Source organism: Elaeis guineensis, chromosome 1 (assembly GCF_000442705.2).
Source record: "Elaeis guineensis isolate ETL-2024a chromosome 1, EG11, whole genome shotgun sequence".
NCBI lineage: Eukaryota > Viridiplantae > Streptophyta > Magnoliopsida > Arecales > Arecaceae > Elaeis > Elaeis guineensis.
In genome coordinates, this window is record NC_025993.2 from 68,123,117 (window position 1) to 68,149,631 (window position 26,515).

General features: G+C 38.1%; 1 protein-coding gene across 1 annotated transcript; it reads left to right on the forward strand.

The window, feature by feature from the left end:
- Positions 1-5,384: 5,384 nt before the first annotated feature.
- LOC105035657 (inactive protein kinase SELMODRAFT_444075) lies at positions 5,385-25,202 on the forward strand. The gene is made up of 5 exons (XM_019847396.3): positions 5,385-6,310; positions 6,448-6,590; positions 6,822-6,919; positions 7,337-7,566; positions 24,418-25,202. Exons 1-5 carry the CDS (start codon positions 6,127-6,129, stop codon positions 25,200-25,202), a joined length of 1,440 nt encoding a protein of 479 aa, XP_019702955.2. The 5' UTR covers positions 5,385-6,126.
- The last annotated feature ends 1,313 nt before the right edge of the window (positions 25,203-26,515 follow it).

The following is a 26,515-nucleotide window of genomic DNA, read 5'->3' on the forward strand; positions in this document are numbered from 1 at the left end:
CCAGCTTGATTTTCGATATTTAGCGGGCAGCTAGCAATTTTATGATCCTTCTGACCACATTTGAAACAAGCACCGGTATTCCAATAGCAATCCTTATCTGCATGATTTTTGCCACATCTGGAGCACAGCTCACCATCAATCTGTTGAGTCTTATTATCTACTGCTCCCTTAGCTGATCTTTTGATGTTTTTATTATTCTGCCCTTGTGTATCATTTGATTGTGCTCTCTTTCTTTGCCTTCTTTCCCTTTCCATGCGTTCTTCATTGACTTCCCTTTCAATTATCAGTGCTTTGTTTACCACATCTGCATAAGTTGTCAATTCATAAGGAACCACTTATTTTCGAATCTCAGTTTTCAGTCCCATCTCAAACTTGTGAACACGTTCTTGCTCACCATCCACTAATCTCGGAGCAAATTTTGCTAACTCTGTAAATTTTGCTTTATATTCAGTCACACTCATACCCTTTTGCTTCAAATAAATAAACTCTTGCTCTTTCTGGATCCTTATACTCCGAGGAAAATACTGATCATAGAATGCAATCCGAAATCTTTCTCAAGTAAGTATTTCGCCGTCTTGTTCATGCTTGCGCTGTAGTCGCTGACACCTGTTGTATGCTTCTCCTTGTAGTAAATAAGCTGCATATCGAATCTTTTCTTCATCAAGACACTCTTGGACAGCGAAAGCCTTCTCCATCTCTATTATCCAGTTATCAGCCTCCAAAGGTTCGGTAGTTCCCTTGAAAGCTGGAGGAGCAAGCTTTTTAAATTCTGAAATGTTGTTCCGTTGTACTGGTTGCTCTCCATGTTGTGGTGGTGGATGCTGATGTTGTTGTGTATCTCGTTGTATCTGTTGTTGTTCAAACATTTGCTACTGTATTTGTTGTTGCGCTTGTACCATCATGATTAGGGTCTGCATTAACTGAGCCATATCTGATTCTTGACGTGCTCTCGAAGCACTCCCATTAGGATCTACGACTCCCTCCTCCTGAGGGGTGCCACTGGTCAGATGGGGAGTGCTACCATCCCGTGGTTGTGATGTCTCTCTTGAAATTCCTTGAGTAGTTCTTGTCATTCTACGGGGAGGCATGATAACCTTGTGGTAGTAAAACCTTATTAGATTCATTGATCTATTTGTTAGGATGGGTTTATTATGATGCTCATACTCTAACGTCCCAATATTCCTAATGTCTACCCACCTACACTCATATATGTTAAATTCTATGTGTCATAATTTATCCACTTATGCTCTGATACCATATTAATATTGTCACGCCCCCGACCCGAGATTCGTGAATCGAGGGTCGCGGCAACCGCCGCATACTCATGAAGAACTCTCTCCATAAGCATGCAAGGCATCTCATCACGATATCAATGCATCGCAGCAGAATAAATTCAAATAATTATTATTCAACTGTAATTCAAGTAATTAAATCAAATGTCTTACATCCAATAAATTTTTTCCACTAACAATAAAATAATAGATCTAAGTTCAATGAAGTTGACAATGCTAATCTCGCTTCTAAAAGCTCTGTCCCAATATTTCGTCCCATGCTTGAAATTAATTATCTGAATCTGAAAAATAGAAAGAAAGGTAATGAGCTAGACAGCCCAGTAAGTAACAAGTATCTCCACCAGATATTTCAGATATTATCTATTTTTAAGAATAATGCTACAAATAAACATAAGAGTATATTTCATGCTGATTTAATGCAAATCTAATAATTTCAAATATTCACATATAATATAATCATAAATCCGATTCGATTCAAAACACTCGTAACTCAACAGCCTCGACTATGACCAACGTTTAACCCCCATTGGCGGGGTTCACAGAATACCAGCGCACAACCCCACTGGCAGGGTCCAGAAATACCAGTGCACAACCTCCACTGGCAGGGTCCACAAATACCAGCGCACAACCCCCACTGGCAGGGTCCACAAATACCAGCGCACAACCCCCACTGGCAGGGTCCACAGAAACATAGTTAGGCTAGAGCATAAATTCGATCCGTATCAAAACACTTTGTATCATAATACATCATAAATATTTCACTGAACATGTGCATAGATCGACGTACCATAATATTTCAAAGGCACTTTTCTTTCAAAATATAATTTCATAAATCATGCATAATTTCAGAGAATAATTATTTATTTTCAGAATAAATATGGAATATCTCGAGAAGATGATTCATTACTTACCTTTCACGGAGCACTGAATGGACAGATTGACTAACTTCTAGGAGATTCTTCCGTGCCTATTATCCAAAATTATATTTTTACATTAATTTTAATTCAAAATTAAATCTAACAAATCCCAAAATCAAAATCTCGCTTAAAATCAGACTCGTCTCTAAACTCGATCAGAATCATCAGATGAAGCCTTCCACTACGCTAATCTTAGAAGGATAACTTTAGAGAGAGAAAAATCCATCAAGAGAGAGAAACAGGCTAGAGAGAGAAAATTCTAGAGAGAGAAAGTAGAGAGAGAAAGTCCAATTCCAGAGAGAAAAAATCAGGGTTCAGTCTGAAAGAAGAGAGAGAAGAGAGAGAAACTCTCTCTCTCATCAATTTCAATTTTTTATTTATTTATTTATTTATTTATTTACTTACTTATATATATATACATATATATTTATTTATTTATTTATTTTTATTATTATTTTTTTTTCTTTTCTTTTTCTTCTTTTTCTTTTTTTTTTTTCTTTTTCTTCTTTTTCTTCTTTTCTTTTTCTTTTTCTTTTCTTTTTCTTCTTCTTCTTCTTCTTCTTCTTCTTCCTTGGTTCCTTCCAGGCCGAACAGGGGACGGTGGGGGTTCTCCGGCCTTGACCGGCCGTTTGGGCCACGGCCGCCGCGGCGGAGGCCGGCGGCCGACGAGAATCACTCCCCCGGTCACGGAGAAGGGTGGCCGGCGATCAATTCCGATTGCCGGCACCGAAAAATTCAAGGAAAAGAGCTCAAAAACAGGGTGTCTTTCCCGACCGGAAATCGGCGACTTTTGTCGCCGGCAGCCGCGCACAAATGCACGGGGAGGAAGGAGAAGAAAGAGGGGAGGAAGAGGAAAACTTACCTCAGCCTCCGGAGACCTCGTCGGCGGCAATCACGGCGAGAAATCAAAGGGTGTCCGCGGCCTTCGATCGAGAAAAACGGAGAGAAAGAGAGAGGGAGGAGGTCGATCTTCGGTCTCAAGGGGAAGGGGTCTTCTTATAGAGAATCCTAGGACTCCGAGGGGTCCTAGGAGTCCTAATTTCCATGGGTTTCGCCGGAGAAGAAGACTCCTACCGGGAGTCTTCTTCCCGGTTGCTCTGTTTTTTTTTTTTTTTTGTTTTGGGCTATAACACAAGGACATGCAATTAACAATCTTCCTGCTATTAGTTGGTTATCATGCAAATCAACATGTTGGATACAGCTTTTTTCTTTCTTGTTGTTTGTCTCATGTTCTCTCTGTTGATGTCCCCGAAGAGATACTGGGTAGAATAACACAAGAAACCTAATAAATACTAAAATGAGTCAAAAGGAAAAATATCCTATTACCAGACATCAGAGTCAACAATTCAACAAGATATTTTAGCAGAGTTATCTAATTTCTGATTTTAAAGTAATCGAGCATAGCTCAAAACCTCAAGATTAAATGAAATAACATTAGCGATATTAGCCTGACTTGCAGCAGGTTGTGTCATCTAGCTGTTCTCTAATCAAAGAGCTTCAAGCTTAACATTAAACAAAAAAAAAAAAAAAAAAAGAAAAATCTTGGAAGCGCTAAGTAAATGCTTATTCTGATTTAATCAGACATTTTCCAAACAAACGCATAAGGCTGTTTTGCATTTAATCAAGATAAATAGAATAATATTAGCATGACTTGCTGTGTGGCTATGTCATCTAGCTGTTGTCTGAGAAAACAGTTTTAGGTGTATAAACAATAACTAAATCAACTCATCTGCAGGCAAACCTTTCATAATTCAATAAATGCGATTCACAGAGTCCTACAGAAAACATCTTTGTAAGACCCAACAGCTCTAAAGCTCATATTTGCTCTTGGTACACAAACATCAATTTGAAATAGCAGGCCTATAATAGTCTACCAGTGCTTTTGATTTGGATATCCAAAATTTGAGTCGGCATTCCATTTTTTTTCTAATGACATAATTAGCTGGCTAGGCCACAACCTGATTTCAGCTGCTTCGTAATTATTATGAACCCTTGAATAAGGAGGTCAAGCTTCCACTAGTTTGGGACTAGACAGACTTATATTGAGGGACAAGTTATGAACAACCAATGTAATACATAGGCAGCTGTAGGCTATTTTTTAATGGTATAGGATCATTGTTTATAACTCTGTGGTCAAAATCTGTTGATCTTTGCACTCCTACAACTTCAAAATCATCGACACAATCATCACAATTTGGGCATTGTGTGGGCATCATAATCACCGCAGCTGGATATCAATATACTTTTATCAGCACATTTGAGGTGACCTGATAATAGTAATGTTAACAATGAGAGGACAACTGAGAGTATGGCTTGCCATGGCTTTTCATTTTGTTTAGGTCATATTGGCTGCTAAATACTTTTCTTGAGGACATTATCTACACCTAAAGAAACTTTCTTTCTTGAACCTTAAGTAGATGGAAGGACTGGAGCAACCATGTAATGGAAATCCTGTCTCTGGAAAAAACTGAAAGTATGGAAGGTAAAATATATCCTATTACTGTTTTAACCACAAGCAACTGACGATAAAATTATATGCTTATGTTAATTAATTATTCTTTGTTAATGCTTGTGATTTCAACAGATTGTAGTGGATCCTTGGGTGCAGGTCTATAAATTATTTGTAAAGGGATTGGCAGCACATTTTAATATCTAAATAAGTTCAAACCTCTTCTTCGTAAGAACTCCTGGGAAGATTCAGACAACCGCATTTGTAGCTGGCCACTTAGGATCCAATTTTACAGGAAAAACAGTGCTGGTGGAGACTAAAACATGGACTCCTATAAGTGATCATCAGATGCACCACCTTCCTGAGCTTCCCATAAAAGTGACCCCTCAGAAGAAAAACACTTTTAATAGTCATAAATCAAGAATCATATCTTAGCAGTAACTAAAATTTCCAAGTAGAGCATGATATTTTTGGATTTTATATTCTCATATCCAAGACTATTTGTTGATTACATCTAACTCACCAAATAAGACAGTGACCAACCAGCTGTATACACAATAAACCATTAAAATGGTCATTGGTTTCTCCGCATCCTTTGGTTTGCTCACAGCATGTGCAAAGAGACATGACAAAATACATTGGGATTTGCTGAATATAACATCAACTAAACTGCACTCATTGCCTCCATAAAGCCTTTTAAATTCCCAACATTTGTATATCCGAATATGCGCTCGGACATGAATCTGAGATGCTTTCCTGGATCCACCGGACACCATCATTTCGCTCACTGTTTCCGATCCACCAAAAATCATAGGATGTCCATATCTTATTATTTTTCTGAAACCTGAAAGTTGATCAGTTTTCTGCTATCAACTCCCTCTTTCTTACCCTATGGCAGTTAACAGATCAATTAACATTATCAGCTCGAAAATTTAAGCATACTAGTCCTATTTTCCTTTATAATTCTTTGCCAGAAGCTCCTGAGTTAGTGATCCTGAAGCTAATAGACAAAATTTATGCTTCTGCTGTTGTCTGTACATTTCTTTTAATCACTTCCTGTAGAAAGTTCAGAGCAGTCATAGTGAAAGGCTTCCCTTCTTGTTCTATGAAGAAATTATCATGATTCATTTAACTCACTGTATTTTTAGGTATCCATAGTTGAAATTCTTCTTTGTCAGATTTTCTGTTGTCTCTTCATATGGTTAAGTCGGAGATCATATCTCAACTTGACACAACTGATTAAGACTTGGCCTTCTCACCATTAATTTGCACCTTTGTTATCACAACAAACATGAATTCATGCGTGTGTAAATATTTTTACAGACTCATGCACTAACCCAGTATTTTGTTGCAGAATAACATATGTGAATTAAAATAACAAAAATCTAGTGGTCATACACCTTGTACATATGATATTCTTTCTTCCTAGTTTTCCTTATGCAGTGCTAAATTCTTAACTGGAGATACCATGTCAGTGGGGTCAAAGAGGGTGGTGGTGATCCAGGATGCATCAAGAGACATCAGTTTGAGCGCAATCAAATGGGCCATAGATGGCCTTTCCCTCAAACTGGGGGATGAACTCACACTCCTTGGAGTTCTTCACCAGGTCAATACCCCTAGTACGTTTCCTTTCATGGCAGCTGGAAAATTGAGTAAGAATTCCAACTTTTTTTAGAGAAAGGAGAGAAATGGTGGTGACTTATGTAGAAAGCATCAAATATGCTTATGAAAAGTTATTTTCTTTGCTGCCATTTGATTTCCATTGTCCTTTGTTTTTGTTCCTTCCCAGTGGGATACAAAAGCAGGGTAGACTCAAATTCTATGTTAGGGGCAAACCAAAAAATCATCGATGAAGAACTTAAAAAGAAGGAGGAAGAATATCAGAATAGTGCAGAGATTTCATTGATTAGTGAGATCTATGAAACAAAAAAGGTAAGGTTTGAGTAGAATAATCCATTTAGAATGGCTATACTTGTAGATGCTACTTAATGTTTGTATCTATCTGCTATGTGATAGCAGGAAAACATTTACATACATAACTCACTGTGACATGAGGCACAGATATTTGTGCAATTTTCACATGTATTATTTGCCATGCGATGCTAGCAGATTACTAAGGAGACTTGGTTGTTGACATGAATTTTTTTTTAACATGGCATCCAGATTACATTTCACAGAAGGGTGGTAGCAGCAGCATCACCAAAAGTAGTTGCTCTAGAAGAAGCCAAGAAACTGAGGGCAACATGGATAATTCTTGACAGGTTAGGCAAAAAAGTTATAAAAGAGGATAGGAATCTCCATTCATTAAGTTCATGCAAGTATCTATAAGAATGAAAATGTTGTTCACCATAAAATCAAAACATCATATGAATGTTGTATGTAAGAGGAAAAAACACAGTAATGGACTATATTGTTAAGGGGCACAGGGTTTCTTGCAATGTTACGCCTCCTTGATAACACTAACGATTATCAAATATAGCCTTCCTGTCAGAATCCTTATTAGACACAAACAAGTCATGCATCTTTTTGCCTTTTCTTTTGCTTTTTTTATGAAATTCTACTCTAAGATTTTATGTACAAGCTATTTCTAAAATCAAGCATGCATATCATGGTTTTCTGGTTAGCTTGTCTGTTTTTTATTTATTTTTAACTAAACAATGAAATTTTCTTGTTAACAGACAGATGAAAAAAGACAAGAAGTATTTCATGGAGAGGCTATCTTGTGGTATCTCAAGGATGAAACGCAACAATAGCATTGAACTCCTAAGAAGGCCGATAGGAAATCAGAAAACCAACGTGACATACGACGAGATGCTACCAGGACCAGAGACAAAACCAGGAAATTCTGATGTTATATTAGAGATTCCGGATGATGATGATCTTTTCAGTTTGGAACTAGACCCAACGAGTAAGTCAGACTCTTTTCTTTTCAAATGTTGATATTTATTTAAGGGAAAGAAGAAAAAATATAAGATGCATCTGTATGCTGAGTCATCTGTTTATGGTGCCTCACCTAATATAAATCATAGCTGCACAATATGCTCCTAGTGCCAGATTTTTGAAATTTCTGGTCTCTATAATATTTGCCACGCTTCATTAAGACCAAAGGTAAATTGATTGTACAATTTATAAAACTGTATTTATATGGTGATCATTTTTGTTCATGTTTTTGTGCTTGCCATGTCGATCTCTCATCAATTTCCATCATACCACAGTTATGAGCATGAATTCAGATTGGCAAGTTTGGCCTTTGCTGTCTAAGGTGAGACCAATATAACCCTGCAATTGCTAAGCCATTTTGAGTTCATAACAAATCTGGTGTATACTAATACCTCCATGAGATATACTGATAGAGAAATGGAATCAAGAGAAGGATGTTTATGTTCCATAGAAACTCAATTTGAAAACTGCTGCTTAGCAGTAGTCTGCTATCTATTTGGGAACACAGAAGATGGCACACCAATCATTATCCTGATCGGTGCAATGCAATTTCTAGTTGATCCTCTTTGGTCTATTTGCCATGTTCAAGGAATACTTGATTATTTGAATCATATCAGTTACATTATTCTGGGTGTCCCTCAGTGACATCAGATAACATTCTCTCCAAATTGGTGGAGCTTCTACTGAGTGGTCCACAGATTTATACACCAAATGCATAATGTAGGTACAAACTCAAATCTACAAGCTGTATAACAGTCTATATATGATGAACACTATACATATTCATAAATTATGGGATGTAGAAATGATCGGTACTATTACATGTGTATCTTTAATTGCACATTCTAATAATGCAAATATATCGTATGAGTTATATAAAGCTTTGACTAAGTTTCAAATCTAAAACCAATGGTAGGCTGAGATTAATTGCTAAAAGTTGAAAAATATTAAAAAAAATTGTAGTTGTACATCTTGAGAGAAAAGATGGTTTTGATAAGAGGAATGTGGTTTTCTGAAAGATTTTGTGACTGACAGGGCCACTGAGGTTTAAAGGTTTTGGTGACTTCACATAATGGGTTCTCTGGATTCAAGTAACATTCCATTCCAAACTATTAACAAAAATGACAAGTAGAGTAATAAGATTGCTCTCTAATTCTCTATAAAGTGTTAAGATTTTCCCTGGCTTCTGACTAGGGTAGCTAATGTGGAGTATTCTATTTTCTGAACAACAGTGAAACTTCTTGCTGATGGCTTTTTTTATTTTGCAGAAGCCAATATTGTCAACTTCATGAAGTTTTGAACTTTCTTGCTATTCTACCTGGTTTCTTGTGAGACCCCAAATTGTTTTGTACTCACTAGCTATGGAGAAATCATGATTTTGCCATCCAATGAAGTCCAACACTCTAGTTGGTTGTTTCTTCTTAGGTTTTTATGCCTTGTTTTCGATCATTTACTAAGTTTCTTCTGATCACATATTTTATGACAAGGATTTGAGTTTTTTCTCTTCTTTCTGAATTTTTGGCCCTTTTAATATAAAATATACTGGGAAGTCTGGTGCTTCCATGCTCTTTGATGGACATCTACAAATGGAGTATGGCTTTAATTCTTGAATCAATCTGTCATAGGAATTTGTTGCCTCATTTCATCATCTTTTGCAATTAAGTGCTTCTATATTCAGATTTTCTTGATTATATCCACTTTCTGCATATGGATTGTATAACCAATTATGCCATTGGCAATTCTTCTTCAAGATTTCTTTGATTCTTCCATTTATCATACTTTGTTCACCATTTGAGCAGAATTCTTAAGCTTAAATATCTTCTAGATTTAGCCCTTTCTTGCTCATGGAGTCACTTGTTGCGCTCGTTTACTTGGTGCTGCTGTAGATGCCCACTTTAACCTTATCCATACACAACAAAACATCTGCACTAGTAGCTTCATTTTTATGACTATGACATGTTGTAGCTTCAAGATTTTCCTCGATCCATTTAACTTGAATCTCACAAAAAAAAAAATAAAGAAGAGAGAAGATTATTGAAGGCTTAAGTCGCCTTTTCTTTCGTTGATTCTCTACTCTCCTATAAACTGAGGTACATAATCTCTATTTATAATAGTGAGGTCTAACCTTATCCAATTCAGATTTGCTTCCTTTTTCTAGCTTCTATAAGGATCTCTGATCTTACACAATTTGAGTTGGATTCCTTTTCCTAATTCGATTATGACTATGTCTCTAAAAAAAAAGATATAATATAATTAATCATAAAAAATACTAAAATTTTTATATACGATAGAGCTCGATTTGTGCATCATTTCTTGCTGTCATTTCATCTAATTCTTCATAGATTGGAAGATAACTTCTAATTAAAATTTTTTTCTGAAAAGAAAAGTATCGGTTTGACCAACCAATTTCAAGATCCAAATAATGAAATTGTGGCCCGATTCAACCACCTAGGGGCTAGCCTCAAGTTATAGATCTAAAAAGATATTAAATTGGAAAAAAAAAATCATCTCAATAGAATATTGTATAATCAAATTATGGCCTCCTGAAGTTCGAGATGCGACTCGGCTTCCTGATATAGCGGATCTTGCTTAAGCATTATATCTAGCCCTCCTTGTAGTAGTTAAAGTGGTCCACATCAAGTTTGAGGATCCTCATGGATCAACACTCTCTTTGTTTAGAAGACTTAGCTCCCACTAAATTAAAACTAAAAGTGGGGAATCTTCTGCTTCTCTGTTTCATGGTTAAACCATCTAGCTTTGCTCGAGATGGTTTCTCACCTTGCTCCTCTTTGCTTTCAGGTCTCAGAGAACTACCTAGTTTGCTCCTACATCTAGACTTCATTGTAAGGAGGCTTCTTGCCATCCTTCCTCATCAATGATGTTTATTGTGATTTCATCTTGATCTTAATCTCACTTGATCGATTGTGGAACTAAGGGATAAGAGTTTGGCCTCTTATGAGTAGTATCGGCTTCTCGCACCATAATCACGAACTTGCTCTGGATGTAAACAATTTGATTCACTTTGGTAGCAGTCATAAGATCTATGTTTCGGAGGCATTGATTATGAATTTAGCTTTTCCATTTTTTTGTGAAATGATTCTTCATCTACCGCCTATAGAAGACTCTATCTCGATTCCAACTCCTAAGGATAACTTGACAAACATTCAAGGGAACTACTTCATAAGTTACCTCATGAATATACATCTGAGTTATGGTGAACTTGAAGGTACAATGCTTGGTGATCTTCAACTCAATATCTTTCTAAATTTAACTAAAAAGATAAGGATATGGATGAGGCTTAGTCTATAACCCTAGCTTCTGAACCAGATTTTCAGAGATAAGGTTCTTCTAGCTTTCAGGATTTATAATAGCCTCGATAATGCTTTGCTTTACTTGGATCGTCAAATGGAAGAGTTCCTCTTGTGCCTCTAGATTTGCCTTAATTGTTATCTTAGGTTTCCTTTCCAACAAGTTCAATTTGGAGTCTACTTGAGTCCAGCAACTCCTCAAACTCAACAATATTGAGAATTATCTTTCCTTTCTTGAAATCATCATGCTTCAATTTCTTCCATTTCGGCTTCAATTCGAGATGAAGCTTTCAACACTTATCTTTGATGTGTCCATGAAGTTGTACTGATCGTAATATTTTTTTTGAGTCGTATTGGCCTACTTCTTGCCCTACTCCTAGTTTGATTTTCCATTGCTTTTCTTGAACTTGTCTCCTTTCTTGTCTTCCCTAGGCTGATTTTTCTCCTCAATCCCTATGGCCCCTATGCTAGCTTTGCTGATGTCTTCAACGTTGAAGAGCTTCAGCTCCTTTTGGATACTTTTGTGGAAACCTCCATGTATTTCAAAAGGACTGCATGATCATTGATGGAGATTCTGAGGGAGATTGCTCGCTTGTGGAACTTTGTGGATATAGTCTTGGATAGATTGATCATACTTCTATAGTAGGTATTGCCACTTGATCAACTGATCCTTTTCATGGCTAATTGGATAAAATTACTTCTTGATTAGGGCCTTGAATTTGCTCCACGTCAAATTAGAAATGTTGTTGTTCTTCATGTGTAAATTCCACTAGGTAAGAGATTTGCTATAAAGCTTAAGATGGGTAAAAGCTACTTTCTGGATATTGGAGTATCGATAGATTGTAAAGTAGGTTTTAAATGGTCTAGCAGCTCTAGCCAATTATGTAGCCTTTTTGCATTAGCAGTCCCATCGTATATAGGGATCTCAATTTAAGCTTCAACTTTAAAGAGTTGAAGAGAGATTCTATGTATCTTTGGGGTTGCTCATCCTCTTATTGGATGGAGGATCTTCATCTCCAAATATAGAAGACAGCTTTGTAATAGGAGTTGTTGATGCTTGTGCTTGTTCTAGAGATAACACCAATTTGAAGACAATCTCAATGAGTTGAGCAATCTTCTTTTGTGGTTGTATGAGATATTTCTTCATCTCATCATCCATCAAGGAAAAACTAGCAGCCATACTTGCCTTTATCCTTCGATGTCCTTGAAGCACAGATAGCCCTTCTCCTGATTGGTTGTATTATTTGTGCATTTGAACCATGAACTAAGACCTTTGTAGATGTAGAGGATCGATGTTCTGAGACTAATATGATCCGATTGGGAAGAAGAAAGATTTTTTTGAATCCCATCAACTTGAATCTCACAAAAGAAAATTAGAAGAAGAGAAGATTTTTGAAAGTAGGGCTTAGGTACCCCTTTCTTTAATTGATTCTCTACCCCCCATAAAGTGAGGTATATAGCCCTTATTTATCATAGTGAGGTCCACCCTCACATAGTTCAGATTGGATTTCTTCAGCTTTTTTAGAAGGATATCTATCCTTGCACAATTTGGATCGGATTTCTCTTCCTGGTTCAAATAGGACTAAGTCTCTGGACAAACATGATTATATAAATAATCATGAAAAAATGCTAAGATTTTACAAAAGATAGATTTCAACTTAAACATTAACTTTGCCTTTTGTCGCTTCACCTAATTCTTCACGAGTTGGAAGATAGCTCTAGGTCAAAATCTTTTCTACCTAGCTCTTGTCAACTTTTGACGATTTGCTCTGCTTAGGATCGGCGGTCTGGGATTTTTGTATTTTTTTCTTCTTTTCTCTCCTAGAGGATCATCGTCCTGCAGATGAACCTCCCACTAAATTTACCGGCTCTTTCTGAAACCGGTGGTCCTTCTCAAAAGTCTACAGTAACCCTAGCAAATCATGGTAGTTCACTGTAGGCTTCGTCATTCTGTAATGACTGAGAAGGGTAGGTAAGATTTCGGTAGCGAATTGAGGATAACATCCTTGCCTAACTGTTCATGTAATGAAAAGTCAAGTTTGCTAAGACGTTCAATCTGCTCAATCATGTACAGTATATGATCAGTGACTGAAGCCCCCTCTCGCATACGGGCATTAAATACTGCGCAGGAGATTTTGTCTCTCCGCATCCTCAGGGGTGTCTAAGGACTCATTCAATATTTAAATAATCTTTTTTGGCTGCGCATCCTCAAACTTACGACTAAGTTCATCATTCATAGCTGCCCTCATCACACAACGCACAGTCATGCGATCATTGAGTCACTTCATGTAAGTGTCTCTCGCAGTACGAGAAGTATTGGCAGCAGGTTCTTCAGATGCCTCATCCGTAAGGACATATAAAATCTTCTCGTACTCCAAGACGATCTTCAACTTTCGATACCAGTTATCGAAGTTGGGTCCAGTAAGCTTGTCGCTATCCAACAACGTATGGAGGGATAGTGTGTTGGCCATATCCGAAAGAAAAAATATAAGCCTATTAGTATATGAATTACTTTTTAATCTCAAAGATATGGATTTTAGTCTAAAGTTTCTTCCACTATTTTTATGAATTGGTAGCCTCTACCTCCAACTCAAAAAATTATATTAATTCTTTAACGAATACTAGAATCCACACAGACTGTATTCGGATCTGAGTGTGGCTCGGTTAATCCTAGTGCATCCATGGGTAGGCTCATAACCAATTATTTCTTCAAACAATTTCTAGCAATTAGGTTTTGTCCCAGACATCTCTTCAGCAGGCGTGTTGCACCTCCACTGAAAATCCTGATTAGGCCCAGCCATTAACATGAATCGACTAGTGACCTAATCAAAACATAATCTATCATATTGGCCAGATAAGTAAAATCAGTGAGAGAGATGTACCCTTAACTCATCGTAGACGCATTTAGGTGAATAGCTCTCAATTAAAAAACACATAATTAAATCTACCAAACTTACCTTAGACACCAATTGATTAATTAGTTTTGATTTGGTCCACCAGAAGATTCGGGCTCAACCACGAAGCCATAATCATGGTCCATTTATTAAGGTCAAAAATATGGACTTGATCAAACTTCAACTATTGAGGTTGATCTAGAAAAATTCTGATCTAATCTATTTCAACACTTGATTAGATTTAACCAATTTCTCTACTTGATCCATATGTGTTTCTAATCCTAGGTCTAACCTATTAAAAGGACCTGATTCAAGCTAATCCATTGCCAATCGATTTATATAGTGTCTTAATGATCTTCAATTCTCAAATCTAGATCATTCAGATTTAATTTAAAATTAAGTATGTGAAATATGTGTTTCAGTCTGTAGAACTTTCTACTAGGATTTTCAGGTAAAGCATACCATATATTTCAATTCATAAAAATAAATTTTCATAATATGTTTAATAATTAAACATGCATAGATATGATCTAAACTTTATATATATATCTCATGCATCATGACAACTTTTAGATCAATATCAATTACATCGTATGTAACATGCTATTTAGATTTTAAACAATTTTATATATGAATTTATCTTATTGTAATAAATTATAAATTACTTTAGATCTAATCTAAACATATTTATGATCAAAACAAATTATAAAAATCTGTCTATTTTTCTTCTTCATGAAATCGGATCACAATGACACCCCTACACGTCATAAGAGAATCCGTCGAATAGGCAAAAGAGAGATTAATTTCTTCAATTTTTTATGACTGGATGGTCTAGTGATCTCATCAATTCGAGTACTAGGTAAATAAGATCTGAAATCTAATTTCATATGTAATTACATCAATATGTAATTATTGACAAAATAATTTTATGTTATGAACATGTCCTTGATCTTATTAATCATGTTCTTCATCTAATCTAATTACATTTGATGCATCATATACATCATATCAGATCTAAAATATATCTTATACTGATTATAAAATATTAATTTCAGATTTGATATCATATAAAAAATTAATTAGATGTAAATATGAACGCATAAGGATCAAATTTCTGGTTAAATCTACTTTGGTGTTGTACTGATTTTTGTTAATGTTCAGATCTAAATATCCATCAAAACGGATCCAATTCAAATCTGAAATAAGTCCCACTTCATAATGAAAATAACAACATTAAAATTCTATTAAAATAAATTTAAAATAGATTTTAAATCATGTTGTTATTCCATCAAAATTCAGCAACAGCAAAATTCTGTTATAACAATCTTATAACAACTTAATCAACCATTGATTAGGATCATCTAATCCAATCAAAATCAGATCAGAAATTTTATTTAAATAGATTTAAATCAGATTTAATGTCTAACATAAAATCTCAATTACATACAATATGTAAATAATTCAGAAAAATTCAAATATGCATGCATGTTAAAGGCCTGCTCTGATATCAATTGAAGAGAAGAAAAATTGTTTCTCTTCAGATAGCTCAGGTTGCATCTAAAATTTTTTTACAAATCTATATGAATAAGGATCAAACCCTTACATGAATAGTAGCGAAACTAGGGATCAAATCTCCAAAAATCTGAAATAAACCTTTACGGAGGTCTGAAAGTACAGATCCTCTACTTCGCATGCACGCCAGACAACGCAGAAAAGTGGGATGAATTCCAATCAAATCACTTTCGCAACCCAACCAAATGAGAGAGGAGAGGTGCTGGTGTGATGCCTCACACCAACAAGGGGGACGCCCAAGGTAGGCCCACGGCAAGGGAGAGGATGGACAGCAATGATGGAGAGACGCCAAGGAAGGAGCTCCCTCTTCTCACGCCTCTCTCTTTTTCTCTTCTCTTAATCTAATTTGTTTCTTATGCATCTATAGGTAGAGATCCTCTCTATTTGTAAATGATTCTCTTGATCCAATAAGTATAGAACTCCTAATTCAAACATGCTTTGAATTAGTCCAATACTCATGAAAGAAGGACTCCTACATGAGATAGAATTGGAACCACACAAGGCACCCACAATGCATCCATTCCCATACCCATATGGGATGCCCACAATCAGCACCATACTAGGTGCTGGTCAGCCTAAGGGAGAAGAAAATCTCAGTGCAAGTAGGATTCCTAATATCTTATCCAAAACGGATCCAATTTGAATCTAATTCAAAGCTGGTTCGAAATACATTCGAAGGACTGTCAATCTCAAACTCTTTAGAACTTTTGTACCAAATCTAACTTGAAATTTTAGATCCAATTAAGTCTAATTAATTCAGATCTAATCTGAAATTAATTAATACTTAAATTCAATCTTTTATATGCTCCAAGAATCATAGATCAGAAATTATTCATTCTCAGAATTGAACCTGAACCTCATATGTAATGCTAGTTAGACATAGTCAACTCTTCAATCCCACTTGATCCATAACTTAATTCTCAATCAAATTAGCTTATATGTTCAATCAAATCCAGTACTTCCAAATTGGACATACAAACATAGGTCAATATTTTTTTATGGTGTTTGACTTGTATGCGTGACTCCATAGATTAAAACACTAAGCCGGTAGCACAGAAATCGATTTTTGCACTAATCGAGATATCATCTAGTAATAATTTTTGACGTCTTGATAGATCGAATTATCGTAAAGAAATATTCCAGAATTCATACACATGGTTACCGCATAATTCATCCTTTTGATCCTGAATGCTCTAGGATGGTCTCAAGTTAACTGTCAACCGAGATTGCTTCATCCACATTGTATTTCAACCTTTCAAATCTATCCCATGGATTATCTTGGTCAAAGCTTTACTAAATTGAAATACAGCGATACATCAACTCCAGTAATTCGGAGGGGTCAATCCCATCTTGATCCACACAGACTTCGCAAGTACTTGACTATATCCAGTAGCCTTCCGTCACTATATTAAAAATCCAGATAGTCCAGCACCAAGACACAGTGAGTTGCTTGCAAGTCACTATGGCGATCTCAGGTCTGAAGGACACTTATACCCATATATTTCACGAGCAGCTCTTGACAGCAGAATGCTCAGCAGGTGAGTCACTTGTTCAGTGATGATGTACTCCTACATCTCACCTATATGTCATACCAGTGTCACCACACTCCTTGGTTAAGAGGACAATCAACTCATATGACACACGACTCCACTCGATAAACGTCATCGTCCTGTAATGATGTATCATTTGGTCGCGAATATGTTTAAAAACTATATGATAAATCTTCTCTTTATCATACACTAACATAGTTCTAAGAACTTCATCACAGCACAAGAGTTCAAGGAAGATGTAACTTTGTAATGAAAAATACCAGAATAATTTTTATTCATTAATCAATAATCATATACAAAGATGAACTCAATCGTCACACGATTGGTTTTAGGATACAATTTTTCACCCATTTCTCTCTTCAACTACATGGATTCCTCACCAATGGACTAGCTCTCAGATCACCTTTAGGTGCTCTAGCTTGCTTTACAATGAGCCATGAAAAGAATGGCTGAAGTCGAGATAGACTTGGGCCTTCCATGAAGTAGGCAGGCTATAGAGAAGGTTGTTGATGCTTCTTAGAGGATTGTGGAAATAGAGGCTGAGCCAAAAGGAGCCCAACTCAGGATGAAGCAAAGTTCAGGGTCTTTGAGCTCGGAAGCGAGCTGTTGGTTGCTCACCATTGGGTTGCAGAGGTGGGGAGGAAGGCCGCATGAGGATGGAGTGTGAGCCTTCAGCCAAGCATGAGCAGGACATTGTCGAGTCCTTGTTGGGAACTGCTCGATTGAGGACACCTCCTTGACTTCCTCAGCCTCCCTAAAAAGGTGCAGCACAAGGTGAAAGTTGGACTTCTTCTAGATGTTGTAGTCTACAAAGGTTATCTTAAGTTGCTCCAGAATTAAGGTGATGATCGAGAGGGAGCATGGCTTGTTGATCAGTAATTGCTTCATCTGATCTATCTAATCTATAGTCTTATAGGGTCTGAGTCTTGTACTTATTTTGTAAAGTTATTCGGCCATCAAGCTGAGGTGGTTTTATAATTACAGCAATGACTGAAATTGATTTTAATTTGCACTTCATCTTTGCTTGAACTTGCATATACGGAATGCACATTGGCCCGTTATGTAGTGTAGGTTGACTCTGAACATGATTGTCCCAATCACCACCTAGCTCCGTGCATTGGGAGCTCGACGTGCTAGACCATCATTAGTAGATAGTAGGGATCTTGCTGCCCATTCTCAGCCATGCTTAGTTGAGGCAGAGGACTTGAACTCTTCTGAGAGAGAGCATCTAGAGGCTTGGAGGATTCGAAAGTTCATTTTCCAAGCCATTATTGCTGTTGATGAGAGTGAAGGAGCTAGGCATTGTGGGTTGATTTAGATTTTAGCTACCCTAATCTTGTTAGATCCTTTTGATGGATAGATCTAGTTAACTTTACAATCACTTGGAGATTGCCATCTCCACTTGGGCTGTTATGACTTAGAGAGGTCGGTTAGCTCACCAAGTTGTTAATGTGGAAGGAGTATGTTCCACATAGATCGTCCCAACCTAGAGAGATTGGTTTGCTTGCCAGGTCATCGATGGAGGATCAATTTCTCCATTTAGGATGATCCAATCTAAAGAGATCGGTTAGCTCGTCAGATCTTTGGCATTCCTCCACGTAGGTCATCACAACAGATAGCTAATCAGATCTTTGGCATGCGAGTTGGTAGAATAGGACTATCTCTAGCTGGACCATCCTGGCCTGGAAAGATTGGTTAGCTTTCCAAGTATTCAGCATGAGGGCCAATACCTCCACTTGGATCATTCTTACCTAAGGAGGTCAGTTAGCTTATCAGACATTCGACACGAGGGCTGATTCCTTTACCTAGGTTGTCCCTACTTGAAGAGATTGGTTAGCTCACTAGATCTTCGGTGCCAGGACCAGCTGGGTCATTCCAATGTGAAGAGATCCATTAGCTTGCTAGATTTTTGGCATGAGGGCTAGTACCTTCTCCTTGGTCATCCTAACTTGAAGAGGTTTGCTAGCTTGCCAGGTCTTCAATGCAAGGCTAATACCTCCACCTAGGTTGTCCTGACCTAAAGATCTCGATTAGCTTATTAGATCTTTGGCACAAAGGCTAGTTCCTCACTTGGACCATCCCAACTTGAAGGGACTGGTTAGCTCACTAGGTCTTCAAGGTGAGGGCTGACGAAATAGAGGTGTAGCTCCATGGGAGTACCCTTGGGTTTGGCTCCCTACCTGCATGGGTTTAGTAGTCGATGGTCGACATATCTAATTTGTGGTAAGCATATAGGGTTGTAGGTCGGTGGTCATTAGGGAGATTCATAGATTCACATGATGTTTGGAACTCATGATCGATGGTGTTTGAGAGAGGTAGTCGATTAGAGAAGTTTCAGTGTGTTTACTTGTTGATGTTCGAAGGTTGGTGGTCTTTAAAGGATACATATGACCCTTAATTGATTGCTTGAGAGCGAGTCATCTAACCCGAAACACCTTGACAATTTTTAAAGAAAAAAGATGTTTCATTCATTAAAGTCAAGTTTACATGACAATAAGATAAATCTTGCTAATGATACACTCACAGGTTGGCTAAGTTCTAACAATTAAGGTCTCAGTATCCCGTCGAGGTGATCCAAATGTTACGCTTTTGAGGGGATGACCTTTATTACCTCTGTATGGCCCTTCCTAGTTCAATGCAAGCTTGTCTTGCTCTATAGGCTGCAATATTTAGGTCTTTCTGAGCACCAGATTTCTGAGTCAAAAGAACTTGACTTTCACTCAGGAATTGTAGTGTCAAGCTACTTGCCACTAATGTGCCGCCATCCAAATCCAAGCTTACTCCCTTGTTTCTTTCAATAGGTTAAGATTGGCTCGAAGATCCTATGGGTTCTATTGCTCATTGAATGAGTCCACCCAGTTAGACAATAGGTTGATCTCTAACAAGATCATCACTTTTGTGCCGAATGCAAGTTTGAAGGGGATCTCTACTGTTGGGGTTCAATTTATGGTTCAGTATGCCTAAAGGATGCATAACTCATCCGCTAAAAGGTCCTTTGCTCGATCCAAATTCATCTTCAAATCTTATAGGATGGTTCAGTTAGTCACTTCAGCTTCTCCATTGATCTAATGATTGATGACCAAAGTCAGTAAATAATCAATCTAAAGCTCGATAGAGGACTCCTTAAAGCGAGTGTTATTGAACTGTCTGCCAATATTGATGATGATCATCTGAGGAAGCCCAAATTGGCAATGACAGCTTTCCAGACGAGATCTCAAGCATTGTTCTTAGTGATCTGGACTAATGGCTCGATGTAGTCAATGGCCACTATGAGGAACTTTCTTTGCCCAATTGCTTGTAGGAATGATCCGAGAATGTCTACCCCCTATTGATGAAAGGCCAAGGAGTGTTGATCAGTGTGAGTGGTGCTGCCAGCTAGCACTGGATGTTCGTGTGTCACTAGCATTGGTCGCACCTTTTCACAAAGTGAGCTGAATCTTTATAAATGGTTGGCTAGTAGTAGCCTTGCCATAAGACCTCTATGCCAAGGCCTTGCTCCCCAAATGATTGCCGTAGATCCCCTTATAGACTTCCTAAAGTTCACAATTAGCCTCAAAAGGTCGGAGGCGCATAAGAAAAAGTAGGGTAAAGGACCTCTTATAAAATGTCCCATGTTGGAGGGCATAGCAAGCTACTTGGGATTTGAGTCTTCGAGCCTCTCCTCGATCCTTTGGTAGCTTTCTATCCTAAAGATAGTCAATCAGGGGTAGATCCAATTCGGATTAAAATTGGCTTGCATGATCGAGCTCAACTCCTCTTTTGAAGTGCTTCAGGTACTTCAAAATCGGCTTTTCTAAGTTATCACACTCCAAAGTGGCGAGCTTTGGAAGTAGAACTGCCCTTACCTTCTCCAGTCTTGAGATCTACTACATCTTAAACCTGCTAAAGATTGAGAAAATATCCTTGACTTTGTGGAGGTATTTGGCCATCATGGGACCCTTTCCTCAAAATCTTCTTAGACATGCCCGACGAGTAGTTGGGAATCTTGAAGACTTTTAAGTATGGGACTGCCAGCTCTCTCCTAACCTTGAGGCCGATAATGAAAGCCTAATATTCAACTTTTTTATTGGGCATCTTGTAGCCAAAGTGTAGAGCACACTCCAACACAACTCCTCTGGACTAGTGAAGATTAGCCCAGCTCTGCTTTTATTCAAGCTGGAAGACATATTGACATGTAGCATCCGGAAGTCTTCCATCTCGAACTCTTCTCAGCTTTCTTGCATGTTCATTCCCTTCGAAATGGTGCATTCCACAAGCCAATCCGCTAATGCTTGTGCTTTGATGGCCAATCAGGGACAATATTTGATGTCGAATTCTCTATGCTCAATCATCCACTTGGTCAGTCTTTCTGATGTGTCCAACCTTTGTAGAGCTTGTTGCATGGGTTGATCAATCAGCACAATGATGGATTGTGCCTGAAAATAAGATCGGAGTCTCTGATCGAGATGATAAGGGCATAGGCCATCTTCTCGAACTTAGGATATCTCATCTTAGGATCATAGAGGACTTGGCTTGTTTAATAGATAGACTTTTGCACTCCATCCTCTAGGATGAGGACTAAGCTTGCGGCTGAGAAGGATACCACAAGGTAGAGGCGGAGCATGTCTCCTAGGCTCGGCTTGGTGAGGAGAGGTGGTGAGCTAAGGTACTACTTGAGTTGGTTGAAGGCAGGACATTCCTCAGACCACTTGAAGTTCTTGATTTGCTTCAGTGCTTTGAAGAAGGGCAAGCACCTTTTAGCCTATTTTGCCACAAAATTATTCAATGCCACAATCTGACCTACTAAGGGTTGGATCTCCTTCATCCTTAGGGCCACTATCTCCATTATAGCATGGATCTTTTTCAAATTAGCTTCGATCCCATGTTATATGACCATAAATCTAAGAAATATTTTGGTAGTGACTCCAAAGGCATATTTACTCAGATTGAGCTTTATGTATTATCTTCTCAAGGTTGTGAATGGCTTGTGTAGGTTAGGCATATGCTGCTCGCCCTCCATGCGCTTCACTAGCATGTCGTCAATGTAGGCCTCCATATTACAACCAATTTGGTCCTTGAAGATTTTGTTGACTAGGTGTTGGTATGTGGCTCCTGCATTTTTTAGATCAAATTATATGATCCTATAGTAGTAGAGTCCCTTGTCAGTGATGGAGGTTTTCTTCTCATCATCAGGCACTATCTGAATTTGGTTGTAGCCTGAGAATGCATCCATTAAACTTAGCATCCGATGCCCCGTTACATCCACAAGTTAGTTGATCCTTAGAAATTGGAAGCTATCCATGGGATAGGTCTTTTTGAGGTTGGTGTAGTCAATGCACAATTGTCACTTCCCATTGGCCTTCTTCATGAGGATGACATTTTCTATCCGGTCGGGGTAGTGGATTTTTTGGATGAAACCCACTTTGAGGAGCTTGTCCATTTGTTCATCGATGGTGTGTTGCCTTTGTAAGGGGGAAGCTTCTCTTAGTTTGCTGAATAGGATTGTATGCTAGGTCCATGCTTAACCTATGAACAATCACATTAGAGCTTATACTTGGCATGTTAGAGGCTGACCATGCGAAGATGTCAGTGTTGGCTTGGAGGAAGTCCACTAGCCAAGCCCCTGTAGCTTCAGGTTGGCTTTGATTTGCACCATCCTGCTCCATTGTGAAGTCGACGTCATTCCCAAGCTTGGCATTGCAGCCTCTCAAGGCTTCGAGGTGATGATCCATATACTTGATCTTGTGACCAAAGTCAGCCTTCCTCTTGGAGATCCCTTTTTGTCTGTGGTAGGGTGAATGGCCTAGTGTCACTACCTCCCAAGACTATGAACTCAGCGATCGGTGCCTTCTCTCTTGCCTTGTACTTCATGGGTGAGAGCAATAGCTGTATTGGGCCCGTCCTTGGCTTCGAGGATGGTTATGGTGACTCAGCTGCACCGGGTCCTACCGGTTACCTTGTGTGCGACCTAATGCAGTAGCTGCTATTATTACTGCAACAACTACTGCTAGTTGGCAGCCATCTATTGTAGGTTCCAGATGGCTATGGTCAGTATCTTAACTCACTGCATGAACACACAGAATTGCTCAGTAGTAACTGGTAGCTTTGTCTATGGCTCGTGCAGAGGAGTTCTCCAAGGATTCTAAAAAGAGCCACCAGACTCCAAAAGTGTGTCTTGCTACATAGTTTTAAGCGCTGCCTACATTCTCATTGATTTCATGGCTTCTGCATATTGCTTGTTGATCAGTCAAACCTCCAAGGATGGGATCAGGGTCTTTTCTCAAGCACCAATCTACTGCCATTAGGAACTAACTCGACCAAGGCACCAAGCTGACAAGGTCGTCGGAATGCTTGGTTCATCCACCATCCAGATTGGAATGTTGGGGTTCTGCTTGCTTCCACGATGATGGTCCGGTTGGCGTTATGCTCGGTTGGCTGTGGCTTTGATGTGGCATATCATTGAGCTGGCATTGAATGGAGGTCTTGCTTGGACTACTGCTCTGATGCTAGATCCAACTTGAAGTAACAAGGACAAGGAAGTCCACCGATTGAAGTGTATCTGTAGGAGATCCTTCAATGCCTAAGTCAGACATGATTCTTATAGAATAGGAGGCTTGAAAGTGGTAGAGAGACAGTGTAAGAGAGTCAAAAAAAGAACTTACCTAGAGGGCCCCTAGCAACCCAATATAGGCAAGGGCTGGAGCCCATGCCAAGTCATTTGTGTGCATGTGCTGGCCGTTATGCTAACAGCCCGAGTATCTCACCTATGAATCATACCAGCACTTCTCAGCCATGCGGATTGCTCATGTATCACATTTGTTTGGAAATAGTTTGCAATCATGGCCAAGATGCTGCTAGCTGCAGGTAGAGTTTGAAATGTGAAGAGTTCTCCACATGCCTTCTGTGTCGGCTATGTCGCGAGCTTTGAGTGGTTAGCCTGCAAGTACATGGCAAGCTCTAATTGATCGGTTTGCCGCATCGACTATGATTGATTCTGAGGTGTGTGTGTGTGTGTATAAACATTTGAGCTTCAGGCAAGGTCTTGATTGGTGTGGAGGCTGATTCAAGCCTTCAAACTAAAGCTTTGCCAAACTTATGCTCAATTTTTTGATCTCTGATCAACAAACTTAAGGCCAGTTCAAAAGTTCATTTGCAGCCTTACATGTAAATTCTAGATATCATCTACATGTGATTCCCTCTCTCTACCATCTGTACCTCCGCCAACTTAATTGACAGTCTACTTTTCTGTCATTTTGCATTGCCAGCCTTGTTAGTTTTAACTAAACTAGCGCCATCATGTTGCTTGTAGACTTGTCAACTACAACTATAAAGTAAGACTGTAGTTTCTGTTCTGTTGTGCATTACGAATTTACTGTGAACCTCCATACTGATTTTATGATGAAAAAGAACAATTTTTTTCATTTAATAAAAATAACTGTTTTCTAGAGGAGTGAAATCTAAAATATCAAATATTTTTCTGAGTCAAGAAGCCCTCATATAAACAGCTCCAATGCAGAGATTTCAAATGACAACATCAAAGAGGCCCCAGAAGTTAGCACAACAATTCCTTCTTTTTCTGCATCAACATCAAATGACAACCAAGCTTTGCCAAACACAGCTTCAACCCATGACCAACCAAATCCTGAGATTTTATCAGGTTCTATCGCTGATGAGACAAGGCATTTTCCCTTTCAATTGCAAGAGGAAGATGACCTTACAGGAACCCAAAGAGCAGAAGATAACTACTCATTACTGCTGAATTCTAGCCACTGCAAAATACAGTACACACAAAGTAAGGAATCCATAATTCAGGAAACAGAACAGAAAAGTGCCACCATTTCTAAGGAGACATTGACGTGCGGATTTGTCAATCAACAATTGGAAGAAATGTCAGAAAATCCTATATGTGCATATTGTCGGAATGACCAACCCAAAACTGAAGCCAAGATAGATTTTACTTACACTGAGCTCCATGCTGCTACAGATGGATTTTCCGACGAAAATTTTCTGTCTGAAGGAGGATTTGGGTCTGTTTACAAAGGCAGGCTCAAAAACAGGCAGTGGGTTGCTGTCAAGCAACATAAACATGCAAGTTTGCAGGGAGAGAAGGAATTTAGGTCAGAGGTTCATGTACTTAGCAAGGCTAGACATGAAAATGTGGTCATGCTACTTGGCTCATGTTCAGAAGGAAGTCATCGGCTCCTTGTTTATGAATACGTCTGCAATCGTTCATTGGATGTACATTTGTCAAGTAAGAACCATCTTTTTATTATTTGTTTCTACTTCTTTCCGGACTGCTAGTACTTAATGCAATCTTTCCAAGAGCAACAATATCTTTACCTGGGTAAAATCTGATTCTATTAATGTTTTTTCCTCCCACCTCTTCCATCCTTCATGAACTGTATGGAGAACAAGACAACAATACGGTCATTATACTCTGTTTCAATTACATTGCACATAAGACCATCATTAGCTCTAATTAGAATTTGACACCCTAAAATTTTCTGTTGACTTCTCTGGTATAATGATCTTGATTAGTTTTAAGTCAACTGTGTTTGGCTGAAATCATAAATTGAGCATTTTAACCATCTAAGACTCCAAGTTTCCATTTTAGAGAAAAGTTATAATGGTTAAAATAGTAGCAAATGTTCATATTTAAAACAAAAACTTTCATGCACTTAAAACCATCAAGTTCCTTGCTGACATGCTTAGAAACATTATGGAAACTGAACCCCAGAAACCATGCTATACTTCAGATGCAGGTTTACATCTATTCTACACAAACATCAAACGCCCCATGCAATGAATTGTTGGTGGATCTAGAAATCCATAATCTGTAGAGTATCATACCAACTTTAATATCATCAGCTTGGGTGCATCATGACATGATTTAATCCAAGGGTGGTAGAATACCAGAACCTGCACTGTTAAACAGTTAATTATATAGTTATGCAGGCAACAAGACAATGATTGGACATTCTACCTCACACATATATGGATTTTTTCACATGGCCAAAGCAATTAAGCAGCCTTAGGGGCTTTACACCCTTGATACAATCTGGTAGGGTTTGGTAGTTGATGTAGCTATTTAACTGGTTTAGGCAGTCAAATGCACAAATTACTCAAAGATAATCTCTAAAGAGTGATCTTGCTGAAATTACTGTCCTACCAACATGACTTTAGAAATTTATATTTCAGATTAAACAAAAGGTAAGAATTGATATTCACCAATCAAGTCATATTTAAAGGATTTAAACTCTAGGACTAAATACCATATAAACTGCAAAGGTTTGTGAAGAACAATTAGAACTGATATATTGCTTTAATAATGTATATACTAGGCTGATATATAGAGAGAAAAATGCTGTTCTCGAATGGACAAATATGACTAATGAAAATTAAGAGCAAAAGATGCTAGAGTGACAAGATAAGTCAAACTTAACAACTAGATGGATTTTCCCATTATTTCAGACCGGGACATCATATCATTTAGAGTAAAATAAAGAATGCTTCTGAGTCTCTGTGAACTCATCTTATATATCAAACTAGGATAACTTTCTTTAGAGTAACTGACAGTCAGTGATTTTTGAATGACTGCATTATATATAGGATAT

Excerpts from the sequence above, each read along its gene's own strand:
- LOC105035657 (XM_019847396.3), top strand. The coding sequence starts at position 6,127 with ATGTCAGTGGGGTCAAAGAGGGTGGTGGTGATCCAGGATGCATCAAGA. Across the intron at positions 6,591-6,821 it reads AGATCTATGAAACAAAAAAG|ATTACATTTCACAGAAGGGT; the intron begins GTAAGGTTTGAG and ends CATGGCATCCAG. Across the intron at positions 6,920-7,336 it reads ACATGGATAATTCTTGACAG|ACAGATGAAAAAAGACAAGA; the intron begins GTTAGGCAAAAA and ends TCTTGTTAACAG.